We start from the raw sequence: 14,258 nt of genomic DNA on the forward strand, positions 1-14,258 counted from the left end.
TTGCGCAAGTGGCCCGGCCTCGGCAACCACTTGCACAAGTATAGCGCAAATTATGCGGAAATGGCACGCCATTCTCTAATATCCTTAAGAAGGATAAGTAATTGTGTGAGGACACCGAGCATCAGGAGAATTCTGACAGGGTCGAAGACAGCCTCCTTCATGCACCAATACTGGCGTTGCCAGACCCAATCGTTCTTTAGTGTCGTCTGAGACGCTTCGGGCTTTGCCATCGAGTGTGCACTGCTTCAAGCAGACGCCGAGGGGCGGATTCGGATGACAGCGTTCGAATCTCGCCAGCTTAAAGCTGCGAGGTGGAATACCCAGTTCGCGACAAGGAATTACTTGCGATGAAGTATGCACTTGTCAAGTTCAGGGTGCACCTGCTCAAAGCCGTTTGTGATCTACACTGATCATGCGTCCTTACGCACTGCGACTCGGTCGCCTCACCTCCCGTAGAGGATCGCCAGGTGGCTCTCATTATTTGCAAAATATAACTTCGATGTGGAGTATAAGCCAGGATATCAGAATGCTTTGGCTGATGCGTTGTCACGCAGACCGGATTATGAGCCTTCTCATGTCACGACGGCGACGTCGTCAGTGACGGATTTGACCGCGCCGTATACGTGGGTGACGGTATGTGTATAGCGCTGCTACAGGCTATCGGGAACAAAGAGTTAAGAAACTCGGACAAGATGTTGTCGTCGCGATTGCGCTTCGATATTCGTTTAATAACGGGTTGCTCTGTTAAGCACTGATTCAGCGGATACGCCACGCATTGTGGTTCCTCACGATGAGGATTTAAAATATCGTATCCTCTATGAGGCCTACGACACCCCATTTTGTGGTCATCTCGGTCGTGAGAGGACGTACAGCTCGGTGAGTTGCCACAGTTGGTGACCCAAGCCGTATAAGTGGACGAGCACATGTGTGCGCACGTGTGAGATATGTCAGAGGGCGAAACCCCTCTCCGTATGTGGCGCGTCGCTGGCCAGTTCACTGGTACCCTCCGGGTGTTTGCAGCCCATGAGTAGGGACTTTGTGTTTGATCTGCCGAAGGACTCAGCGGGCAACACGGGTGTGGTAGTCTTTGTGGACCGTTTGAGCAAGATGACTCATTTTGCGGCAGTGCCGAACACCATCGACGGTGTGAGTACAGCGACGTTGTTTGTCGATCGTGTTTTTAGACAGCATGGACCCCCGGAGTCAATTGTCGCTGATAGAGACCCGCATTGCCCTGGGAAGTTTTGGTCTACACTCTTTAGGGTTGTGTGCAGATGTGTGAACGTGTCGACGGATTTATTTGAGCCACACTCGCCGGCGCATTTTGCCAATCAGTTAATTCCCGAATAAAATTTCAATCCACTAGTATGGGCTTTAAATTTGTGAGTTTACAGAAAACCCGGCGATATGGACTTTGTGGGTCGTCTGAAAAAATGACTACCTCACTGCTGTCTATAGAACTTTTACAGGTGTTAATAAAGCCAGCCATGTTTCCCCCGACATGGCTTTCCGTGACCAATGTCTCGGATCGATATCACACTATACAGCAATTTTTTGGCATATTTTTAACCAGATGTTGAGCATCAGATTGGACATGCCTACCGCTGTATTCCACAGACAGATGATCAGATGACATTCGCAAATTGTGTGGTGGAGGAGATCATCCGATACATTCGTATAGGGAGACCGTGCTCTATATATTGCATTTCGGCTTCATAGCGCAGTACATTTCTCTTCAGGCTTTACTCCTTTTATGTAAATTGCATCACAACCCCTGTAAGCTTTGATACCCCAACGAAATGGCTTCGCTCTTGGTGGGGATGAGACTGTCAATTTAATATACAGATACCATATAGGCCCAAAGCGAAATGAAACCGAGGATCATGCACCGAGTGCGCAATGCTATGACTAAGAGCTAAGGTGTCCTACGACAAAATTTTAATGATAACGGCAGACGGAACACATATGAATTTGTATCAGTGAAAGGCTATACCAAATGCGGTTAGTCTGCATTCATATGAAATAGCTGCAATTGATAAGACCTTGCTACATCGGAAGTCAGAAAGGAGTTGGGCTTCAACCTCAATATTCCGGGTATTAATGCCAAAATATCCTATGATTTACGTAGCGAAATGATCTATACCAGTATCCGCTTTTACGAGCCATTTGGACGCGTAGCACTCAGTTGACCTCGAAGCAACATCTCCACTTATGCTTATTGCTAAAAAACGTTCCACTTTAGGACATCGGAGTGGCTACAAACCACATATGATGACTCGATCTACTCCGTACGATGGCAAAGCACAAAGAACGCATCCGACGCGTGGTTAATCTTAGTACTGGTCAATCTCGAAAAGTGCTGACGAGGTGCTATAACCGATAAGGCTCACCAGATTTAGCTGCGGAAGGGTGACCTTTCGCGAGCACTTCTCAATGAGCAAGGTGTGAGCAGCTTCCATGTGAAATGGATATTTGGACCTGCGGGCTTGTCAGGGCTGTAATGAAAGTTTTGCTAAGAAGAAGAGATATCCTCATATTGAGTACAAATAGAAGTTCGGATTCGGTGACATTACTCTAGCGCCGTTGCCGCTTACACCTTGTTGCGTTCTTTGCCTGTTTTCACCTCCCCGGGAAAAAGGCGGGGTTTATGGAAATGAATGAATCCACCGACAGTAAGAAGATAAGGCGATAAGTTTCCACTTCAACGTCCATATCTACATCGTGCTATATATCTTCTAAAGCCAGGCGTTAAACAGCGCTCCAATACTTTGCATTATTTGCCAAAGCTGACTTGCAGAGTTGTAAGACGGGTGAGGCGATGTGCGTTCTCATCTAGTAATGCACTACCCATCGGCACAATCCTAAGTGTTTAGTTTTCAAGTTCGGTCTTTATGGTGGGTACAGATAAACTGACCAGTGCTGCTCCAGCGCCGATAGTACACCTCAGGAGAGGTGATCTTACGAGCAAGAAGCCTTCACGGGGCGACTTTGAGCGCTCAATTCGCTTTTTGTCTGAGCAAAAGACCCGCACGCATAGGAGTATAAGTGGCCCTAGAGACGGCGCCACTTTCAAAAGCTCATAAAGTCATAGAGGTACGCCACGAAGAAGACTCTCAATGCATATAAGGCTCGCCGGAACATGCACTCAAGGTGCAAGTGGAAGAAATATACTTCATGTGCGGTGGTGCTCATCGCACGTTCACTTTTGCGCAATTTCTTGTATTGATAAAGTATGTATGAGCCCCAGTGCGGGCTACATCTTGATGACATACTGTGTTATAGAGATGTACACATTCCTCTTCTGTGCAATAGCCTTGCGTCAAAATTTATCATATAAAATGAATATTGACAATCAGTTTATTCAAGACTCAGCTTTGAAGGTACATCACTTTTGAAAGTAAAAAACAGAAGTTAGTACGAAGGTTCTCGGTCCCGCTTAGAGCGTACAAATTCACCCATTGTACACTATTAGCACAGACTCTCTGAGTCAAAGCTTTATCTGTGGTAGGTGCACGACAACCCATTGCATAAGTCGTAAGCTTCACTTTGCTTCCTCATGCAAGGTGCGGTGTAGCGATTCGCTATTCGTTGGCAAATACAGGTGAATTCTCTGGATTCAACGTAATCAAAAATAATTTTGTTGTTCCAACGGCTCAAAGCTTGACCATTCTGATGATGGCGAGCATCCTCTGGAATGAGGGACTTGAAAAGCCTGGCGGCACACCGACGCCACTTCAGCAGATCAAATGAGTTAGGCACTCAACTATTATATATGTATACGTGTAAATACTTCAATGAGTTGATTAGTTGACTTGTCACTTTCATGGCTCTTTGACGAGGTGAGGGTGACAGACACAAGCCGTTGCACCCAAACGAAAGAAGCGAAAGTGGATTCTTCAAATTCTCAAAAATTGACAAAAGCTTCGGATATGGACAAAGGTGGTTTTATCCTGGCCAATCTAAGCAAAGAGTTGGGCCTACATGCGCGGGACAACGCCGCCAAGGTTTATAACAAACATGCTTTCCGCAACTACCGAAAAATGAATGGCTACATTTACGAGTTAAACGTGCTCATGACATCATTGGTACGGAAGCCTTCTTTCAAGATGACGGTTTTCATGAACGACATGCTTTCCGGATGCTTAAATTTGGACGATATAGTTTGCTCTCCAGTCTCATACGAGATGGCAGGTAATGCCATGCGTCGTGGTGCCCTCGACAGCATCTCTTGAGCTGCTGGCGGTCCAGTGCCGATGGGTATCGATCTCTGTACGTCTTGCATGCTAAGCTAGCGGTGACGTTAGAGTGCCCAAGTAAAGCCAATCATTCGTTGGCTGCGCCGAGCTAGTATTCTGTATTATCATCTACTGAAATCCAATTGGTCCGTTTCTCGTCACTCACCTGTCATCAAGTTACTACTCAAGAAAACTGTGGCAAGATTGTTTAGTATAAGTACAAGCATTTCAGTCATAAAACAGCTCTGCTCCCACTTTACGAGTCACCACTATTGACCACATTGCGAAGGTAGTCGAGAATCTGAAGACTTCCATGCTTATCCAGCACATGATTGTACTCAGAGCATCCAGTCGATTGAATGCATGCAGGACAGCCGTCGGAGCACAGGCATTCGCTCGCGATAGTCCAGGCTTTTTCAATTAGCTGTTTCACGCAAGCAATTAATAGCAGTTGCTTTAAAAGCTGCATAAAGGAGAATACCTTTGGTAAAATCTTCGTAATCTCAGGTATTAATCCACTTCCTCCTTCACGCCGCTCGAAGATTGTGACACGGTTCGGCCTGTTTGAATCAAACCAACACAAGTGTTAAAGTCTTCAATTGAAATGTCGAATATCTCGCCATACTTAATACGTTGCTCAAACTCATTAACGTGCTCAGTTCCAACGTCTTCAGCATCGCATAGGATGAATAGTCGAACGAGGGCGACAAACAGATGACCAACCCCATGCAGAGCTGCAGTCCACGACCTCTTGCTGATTTTTTCAACCTGGTTTCGGATTGCAATTGGAAACTCGAGCCAGACTGCTTCGCCGAAAGACTGCATAGGTGGCAATGAGAACTCGTGTGTTCCGAGTAATCGCATACTACGCTTTTCCAGCATTGTCGATCCAAAGACTCGGGTCTTGATGGAGACAGTACCGACACAAACTCGAACATAATCAATCATTTCGACATTCACACGGTCGCTTCCAAGCTGTTTGGTGCTGTGCACACGCACAACCTCCAAATCCGTGCAATCGCGACAGGTTGTAAAATATTTAAGTGATTCAGGACATTTTTCTGCATATGCAATGCGCTGAACACAATCAAGACGTGTGATCAGATACTCTTGTGCTTGATGCAAATACACAGCAGTTGGATAAACTTGAAAAAACGCTTTGTCTCCTGGAATTTCATCCAGAGCTTCTTCGTCAGCCACGTCATCAATAGTTTTAGTATTTCTAAGCATGACCGTATAGATTTCATCGCATATACTGCGCAAATTCACAGCACGAAACTTTATCGGCATGCATGGATGGACTCGATAATTCCAATGCCCACCTGCCTCAAGACACTTCATCAGTTTTTTCTCTTGTACAAGAGGATCAAGCACCTGGCTGATTTCCGATGTCACTACTAGATTATCAACTTCAGAGGTATTCGAAAGGTTACCGAAGACGAAAGAATCGATATAATCTGTTCCGGATTGCGACGAATAAAGAGCAGATTCCCTAGCAGCGCACAACAAATGCTGCCCAAGAACTCGGTGATTCATGGGATTTAAACTAACGGCTTCTGGTGACAATTTGAATAATTCCATTGCGTGTCGTTTTTGAGCAAAATGCTGGTCTAAAGGCGCATCAAAGCATACGATCACGGCAACAGATTGTTTCTGTTTCGTTTGCTGCTGTCGACGACCTGCCCGACCAGCTTGTTGCCACAATGAAGCGATACTGGACGGAAGGCCAAGATGGATCGTGCAGTCCAGCTCACCAATGTCAATACCAAGTTCTAAAGCATTTGTTGCCACAACACCAAGTAGATCTCCATTAAATAATCGCTGCTCAATTCGTCGCCTGCATTCGAGTGTATATCCACCTCGATACGAGCTTACTCGACGATGCAAGTGACGAGTTTTTGACTCAGCATTTAAGATTGAATGAACGTTCATCAGCACCAATTCAGTCAGCTTTCTGCCACGGCAAAAGAGCAGAGTTGCTATCTCTGCTTCCACAAAGCGAGCAAGAAGTCGAGACCCATGGTAAATCGCACTTGTACTGCGGCTGACATCATTTTCCTGCTCTTTAATGTCAGTCTTGAGTAGACTGATTGATTTTGTGTCGCGCTTGCGTTTTCTAAAAACTTGGCTTGATATTGTTGGCTTAGGGGCATCAATTGCTTCTGACGAGATGCTTCCCGATTGCAGATCAGCACAACTTTTCGGCTGGGATCCTTTTGGGTTCCAAATACAAAATACTTTCTCATTAGATGGAGCACCATCTTCAGTAATCACTTTCAAATGACGCTGTCGAAAAAAAGACATGCTAGGTGGGCTCGTATCATCCTCTTTCTCTCCATCTCCTTGGGCACTAGCGCATGATCCCGACTGCTGTGGAAGGGTCGGTAATAGTTGACAAAAGTGAGCTTCTGGATTCTGAATTGTGGCCGAGCAGCACACAATTTGCGGATTGGAACCGTAAAGCGCACAAAGACGAAAAAGTCGACGAAAGACGCAAGAGACGTGTGACCCAAAAACACCGCGGTACATATGTGCTTCGTCAACGACTAGTAATCTACACCAGCACGTTTATTAAAGAAAATGATCATCACATATTCATACAAAACACAATGTTACCTGAGATTTGACAGCACTTTTGACCATTGACGATGCTGCGGCAAAATTGTCAGGTGAAGCATATCTGGATTTGTAAGAAAGATTCGTGTTTCGCGAATTAACTTTGAGCGGCTTTTCATTGGGGTGTCTCCATCCTGCACAAGAACGGTTGAAAATTACTTTCACGGAATGAACTGAGCACAATTACCTACAAATGTTGCTGCCACTTTCAGCGAAAGGTCTGCAGCGTCTAACAAACGTATCAATGCCTTGAGCTGATCCTGCGCTAGTGCTTTTGTTGGAAAAAGATATATGAATGTCGCGTTTGGGTCTTCAAGCAACATGCTCAGCATTGGTGTATTGTACGCGAGGGATTTACCACTCGCAGTTGCAGTCGACAGCACGACATTGTTGCCATGGCAGATTGCATCGATCGCTTCAAATTGGTGAGAGTACAACTGTTGAATTTTGTGACACTTTTCCAGTGCTTGACACACTCTTGTTGATAGCTGCAGTGGCTTAAGATCTCGATACTGCGCTTGTCGTGAGCTTCGACGCTCTACGTGAACAATCTGATCCTTGTACAGGTCTAATTGCTGCAGCATAGCTAATACCGATGAACCCCAATCATTGTGTTCTAAGACTTGCTTAGGTGATGTCGAGCTTACAGGATCCAACGAAAATTGTTCGCTTGGAAGCAGCTCCTTGGTCTGCTCTTGACCTTCCACCAGATTTTTTTTTGTTTTCAAAGCTGCATTGAATAAAGCCTTTCGCTTGATACTTGCTCGTTGACTCGTTTGTGGTGCAAGTGGAAACGTCACAATTTCAACATCTTCCTCGCTTACTGGCGCAGGAGCAAAAACATCTTCTACACACGAACGACAACAATAATTGTAAGATGTGCATAATATTTACGAGATAGTATCGACAATGTATTGACCAGATTGAAGTTGTATTTTCGATTCGGGATATTTGAGAACAAGGAGCTCTGGAGCTAAGGCTGCTAATTCTACCAGATGATGGCGCTCGAGTTGCGAAGCGCCAAAGCTATTGGCTACACGCAAGACACTACGCACGGTGGGAGAGGCGCGATGTTTTGCAACAAAACAAAAGCTAGCATCAATAAGCGCGAAGTGGTGGCGCAATAACTCGAGATTAGTCTCCATCAAATATAGAGCTACAATTGAAACTGTTTAAGCACATATCAAAAAGTACCTGATTAGACCAATCAATCATCTCATAATGCGGGTGACGCGAAAGCGCATTGGTCACCACATCTGTAGTGTATATTCGGTATGAAACCATCTTGGCATTCTCTGAGAGAAATGTGGCCACGATGTCGACGAGGATAAAGACGCATAATCCGTATAGATCACACATGACATAAGACATAAGGAAGAGGAGGTGTGACTATTTCATGCATGAATATTTTTTACGAGCAGGTAGTTCTTCTCTGTAGATATGAATAGGCAAGACTTGAAGCGCAATTACGCAGTGACAACAGCTCAAAGCGCAGCGATTGGCAAAGGTCGAATTGTCATAGAGAACATGAATAAGCCGATCCACATCCAGATATGTCTGTTCGTATGCACGATGCGGCCAACGGCTACGTCGCCAGACGGTTGCCCGTTGCATGAGCTTGGACAGCTCCTGGGGCATAACGAATCGCTTCGAGCGCATCTCGCTCAGAGTAGTCACACCAATCAAGGGATTGTTACTGATCTTGCGAGCAGTTGACTGTAAACATCACCTGCGTTAAGGGCATTGAGCAGATCGTGTTGTTCTACAGAATATCTGATTGAGAAATCGGTGTCTGCGCCGGTATAGTTGCTGCAATTAGCTTATTATAAGCATACACACGACAAAACAAAGTCGGCGCCGAGACCTTTCACACTCACCAAATCTGCTCCGTGCGTCTCGTCTATGACGCCACACAGTGTCTTCTGTGAAGTCCGTTGTCGTATACTATTTCATCAAGTCAGTTTTAAACTGCATACCTCACACACGTGGTGGGTCTCCCATCACCATGTCACGAATTTTCGTCGACAGAGGATACGACGGATCCGTAAGCTCTTTAAAAGTAGCTGTATTGCTTCGCGCACTTAGTGCTCAGCGAGTGTCTTCAATGACGGACTTATTCAAAATAGAAATGCGACTTTATCTCCTTCACTAGTAATCTCATTAACTAAATCATTTCGGTGACTTTACCGTCTTGCAACGCTTTGCAAATAATCACAAGATGTATATAATCTTATCTTAATAAGAAGTTCTGCCGGGATAACGAGGAGAGATGTGCAACTCTTGGGTTTTATCCAAACTCGACGTTTTCTAGAAATTCGCTACAGAGCTGATGAGCTTCACTGCCCCGCACAGTGGGTATGTATGACGGCAGTGCTGATTCGCTAGTACTAATACATCTTGGTAGATATCGACTGATTACTACCTGCTGCATACAGTCGCTCACATCCGCCAGAGACCGCGACTCACGGTTGCTCACGGACCCCCTCAGCCGGCATTGGCGCTGCATATATAACTACAGCTGCAACGAAACAAACTAAACGCCCACAATATGGGGACCACGACATACTATCACGAATTTTCATATCAAACGAGAAACGCTATGGAGACTGCGATGTAGAATCACTACCTGTTGATTCGTCCTGACAGTGCTCATTGTTATCGCTGTCGCCGTTCATTCTTTGCTCTAGGCACTCACTAGCATTGGTGCTCATGATTCAGGGTGATCCCATATTCAGCAGCAAAATCACCACATGTTTATGTCGCGCCGGATGCGCCTATGTTTCCTAGTGGAGGTATGCTGATGACCCGCCAAATTGAAAATAGGAGAGATGTGCGAGTTATTATACGTCTTGACCTCCCAGTCGATTCGTGGTTCATCGCTCCCAGCTATGCCATTCCTTGGATGTGACCGTGACCCGTTTCCAGGTTTTAAAACTAAAATACATGTCACGCTGTGAAGTTCTCAAATATACAGGAAGGCTCGTCGAGTCTTTGGCACTATCTGCAGCGGGGCTGCCGTAGCTCGTTTGCTTAGAGGAAGATAAGCTAAGGTCGGTGACTTTCGTTCTCTACTTAGAACCAGTACGAGTGTAGCGGATCACAATCCGTTTACTCCAAGAGTAAAAACAGCCCCAGCCCCAAGGCAAAAAAAGGCTTCCGCTCAAAAATAAACTGTATTTCTTTTGTTTTATATGCGGCAAAGCCGCCTATATTAGGTTTACCTAATTAAGTAATAAAATCTCATCAAAAATCATAACTACTGGAAAGGTGTAGCCACGCCATTGTGTGGTCACACCATCTTGTGTAGCCCATCCTTTCATACCAGGGTACAAGTAAGCCCGTTACACTTCTCCCATCAAAATCATGAGCACCCATAATTCACATTTGACTGTTGCATCGTATGAGGCTCGCATATTTAAGACACCTTACATCCCCATGACCTTCTTCACGCAATTTCTGCTCATTGAGCCGTGTGTCTAGGACACGAAAGACACCCAGCCTCGCTGGTTTCGAGAGTGCCCGCGGGCAGAGCCCTTCTTCGTCTCCTGCACGCGGTGCAACTTCGGACAGCACGTCCACGGCTTCAAGGGAAGCGCAACCCTGGCCCTCGGCATCTGGCGGCCGCACACCGCACTCACCACGGCCGGCGGATTACCTCGACAAGGATTTAGAGGAAGGCGACTACGAGTCGGACACTCTTTCCCAGGATGTGAAGAAGAGGAGGGCGAGGTGCGCCAGCGGCACGACGGGAGCCCTGCTCGAACCTTGCGGACACCGTTTCCCGACCTCTCACTTTCCAAGAGAAGTGGTATCATAATTAATCGCCTCGACGAGGCACAGGAGCAGCAGCTGGATGCTGCCCGCAGGGCGGCTATGCGCGCGCATCCACGGCCGGTCCGTGACCCTCGTGTGGAAAACGGATTCCGCTCGGCGGATCCCGCTACTGAAGCGAAGGATGCTATCTACCGATCATTAGGCGTCTACGTGGTCGGGCCCCCGGCCACAACACAAGCTGAGCCTGACCAACAAAAACCTCTCCGAGCTTGCTTCCTGGTACCTTATGGAATTCTTATGGATATGTACCGCGCTCAACTTCGCTGTTCTCACGATGACGACGAACCTATAGTACACGCTCTGGCAAACCGCTGTCGATGATGAAGAGATCTTTGAGCGAAAAATGCAGCGGAACCGAAAATTTTCCTTGCTGTCCAACTTGCAGTGGATTCACAAAGGTAGACGCGCGCGTGTAATGCAATCTTCAGTTCGAATTTGCCAAACTCACGACACAATGCTGACTTCCTTCGTATTGTCGCCCGGTGACACATGGAATAATACATCATGCTTCCGCAAGATCTATGGTTTCTAACACGGGTGAGTCTACGACCACAGCAGCTCAGGGTCATAGCTTGAGCTTAGCTCATGGCCATTCGGCTTTCCCGGCTAATGCTGAGAAGCGCGGGCCGTACGACGACGCGGAGCGTCATGATCCCCCTGATCATAAGCGTTCAAGGCCATTGAGCAGTCTGACTAAAGTGGCACCTCAAACAGCCAAGCGTTCTTGGAGTTTGGGTATGTTCATCACTTTACAAGACATTATGTTAGACCCTGTCAGCGACGTCGATTCACAAGGCGTTCCACGAGATAGTGGACGCCACAATTCTAACCGAGAAGAGTCGGCAGCGGGCGATGACGACTTGGTCGATCGCCGTCCGGTGACTTGCGATGCTCTTTGAGCTCTGGAGAACAAAGTCCGTCGTCATCGGCATTCCGCCGAGCATCTTTCTGAGGTCGCAAACCGCTGTGCGGAAGACGTCGAGATCTTGGAGCACCTTATGCACCGACTGCTCATGTTGATGATTATCGCACTCTGTAAAGGGGCTTTCTAGCCGTCGAGCAGACAAATGCGTCATTTTGCGCGACGGTGGAGCGCCTGGCGCCGTTGGAGATGGACTTTGTTGCACTCCGTGTTCGTAACCAGTTGCTGATTCAGCTTCTCGGTAGTCGAGCGCCTGTGGTCGCCGCCCCGGCGCCAACGCTTCTGCGGTCACTTGCATCGGATTCCGGAACGGCTTAAGCAAGCCCACATAGAACACCGGGTGGGTGCGCATCCTTCTCGGAAGGTTCAGCGTATACGCAAGGCCCCGCTTGGTCACGAACTCAGAAAGTTCGATAAACTGTGGACGCTTCGTCTAATTGACAGTGGAGACTGCATGTATAGGAACGTTATTAGCATTCTATAGAGCCAAAATTCCGACCTCAAAGTATTCAACATTTCTTCTTCTTCCATCTGCATATTCTTTCTGCATATCTTGGCTTTCATCCATCGCATTGAGAAGGTGTCGGAAGACACTCAGTGCGGTAGACAGCTCACCAGGCCCTGATCCATGGGATGGCGTCGTCAGCGGGATGCGAGGTTTAACAAGCCCGTTCATGTAGAACGACATACAGCCGGTAGATGAATGCACTGCAGTGGTCAGAGCAATCTTTTCGAGTGGCAACATTGCGTTCTAGCACTTCGAGGTATCAGCACAGACACTGCGAAGAACGTTTTCAACAACGCGATTAATGCGCTCAGTTCGACCATCGGTCTGCGGATGATCTGCTGTTGACATAGTTAATTTGGTGCCTAGCACCCTGAAGATTGTAGACCAAATTTTCTCAGTGAAGCGTGGGTCTCTATCAGAAAAAATTAATTCCGATAGTCCATGTTGTCGAAAGACACGATCCACAAACAGCGTCGCTCTACAGACACCGTCGATGGTGTCCGGCACTGCCGCAAGATGAACTGTCTTGCTCAAACGATTAACAAAAACCATCGCACCCGTGTTGCTTTGGCAGGCCAAACACTCATGGAATGCCGACACCCGGAGGGTACCGGTAAATTGGCCAACGGCGCCACCGCATTCGGAGAGGGTTTCAATCTTTGATACGTTTCACACGGGCCCACATATGTGCTTGTCCATTTGTAAAGATTGAGCCACCAGTAGTGACAACTCACAGAGCTGTACGCCTTCTCACGCCCAAGGCCTCATAGAGAATAGGGTATTTCAAATCCTCATCGAAACAAATCATAATGTGTGGCGTATCCGTCGAATCGGTGTTATAAAACAGCAATCCGTTATCCGACGAGTATCGGTGTTACCGTGCGCGCTATCGGGACGACAACGTCTTGTCCGAGTTTCCAAACTCCTTGCTTCCGAGAGCCTGTAGCAGCGATACACACATACCATCACCCGCGTATGTGGCGCGGATCAAATCCGTCACTGACGACGTCACTGTCGTGGCATGAACAAACTCATAATCCGGTCTGCGTGACAACGCATTAGACAAAGCATTCTGCTTTCCTGGATTATACTTTACCTCGAATTCATATTCTTCGTAATAACAGAGCCACCTGTCCATCCTCTGCGAAAAAAGAGGCGGCTGAGTCGCAGTGCGTAGTGACACAGGATCTGTGTAGATCACAAACGGCTTTTAGCCAAGCAGGTGCACCCTGAACTTGACAAGTGCATACTTCATCGCAACTCATTCCTTGTCATGGACTGGGAAGTTTTTCTCCGCAGTCTAGAGCTTCCCTGTGCGCAGCACGAGCGAAACCCTCAAACTCAGGGTACCCAAGTTTTATCATCAGATTCATAATTTTAAATTCTGCAGATGTAGGCTCCATACGTTTACCCTTTAAGACTTCAGCTTTAGGTACCACAATTTGGCCAGCATTCCTATCGAGTTATCTATACTCTTACATGCAGTGTCTACACTCACTAGATCTTATTTTTAGTTTTGCTACATCAGACTTCTCACGGTCGTTACGAGGGAACCCGATCCACCCCTCGGCTTGCAGCAGTGCACACCCGATAGCAAAGTCCGAAGCGTCACGGATGACACTTAAAGGACGATCGGGGTCTGTCAACGGTAGTATTAGTGCTTGAAGGAGGCTGCCTTTGACCCCGTCAAAAGCCTCTCGATGCTCTGTGTCTCAACACTATTCCGCATCTATTTTAAGAGGATTCGACAATGACCGTGCAATTTTTCGCATAATTTGCGCTATACTTGTGCGAGTAGCTCGCGAGGCCAAGCCACTTGCACAAGTCCTTTTGGTTTTTTGAAATCGGCCAGTCCACAAAAGCCATGATCTTAGCGGGATCCGCTCAAAGGCCACGCTCTCCAATGACGCACTCTAAAAGGAAATTTCTTCCGCGCCGAAGATGTACTTGTCTGCATTCTCATGCGGCTTATTCGTGCGCACGCACTTGAGCACCGTTCTCAACTGAAGGATGTGGTACTCTTCGTCCGTGCTCACACGACTGTGGACGAAGATTTCGTCGAAGTATGTCTGTGTATACGCCCGATGGGGCCTGAACAATTGCGTCACAAGACGATTAAATGTTGCTGGTGCATTTGACAGCC

At 47.1% G+C, this 14,258-nt stretch overlaps 1 protein-coding gene across 1 annotated transcript; it reads right to left on the reverse strand.

Annotated features, from left to right (window-relative positions):
* Positions 1–4,419: 4,419 nt before the first annotated feature.
* Positions 4,420–7,996, reverse strand: PHALS_13799 (Predicted ATP-dependent RNA helicase; the record flags this gene model as incomplete). Its single annotated transcript, XM_024729618.1, has 8 exons — positions 4,420–4,428; positions 4,491–4,551; positions 4,622–4,659; positions 4,717–4,795; positions 4,861–6,789; positions 6,852–6,985; positions 7,043–7,698; positions 7,771–7,996. The coding sequence occupies 8 exons, from the start codon at positions 7,994–7,996 to the stop codon at positions 4,420–4,422; spliced, it is 3,132 nt and encodes a 1,043-aa protein (XP_024579977.1).
* Positions 7,997–14,258: the final 6,262 nt, after the last annotated feature.

This window comes from Plasmopara halstedii, assembly GCF_900000015.1.
Source record: "Plasmopara halstedii genome assembly, contig: Scaffold_672, whole genome shotgun sequence".
NCBI classification, from domain to species: Eukaryota; Oomycota; class Peronosporomycetes; order Peronosporales; family Peronosporaceae; genus Plasmopara; species Plasmopara halstedii.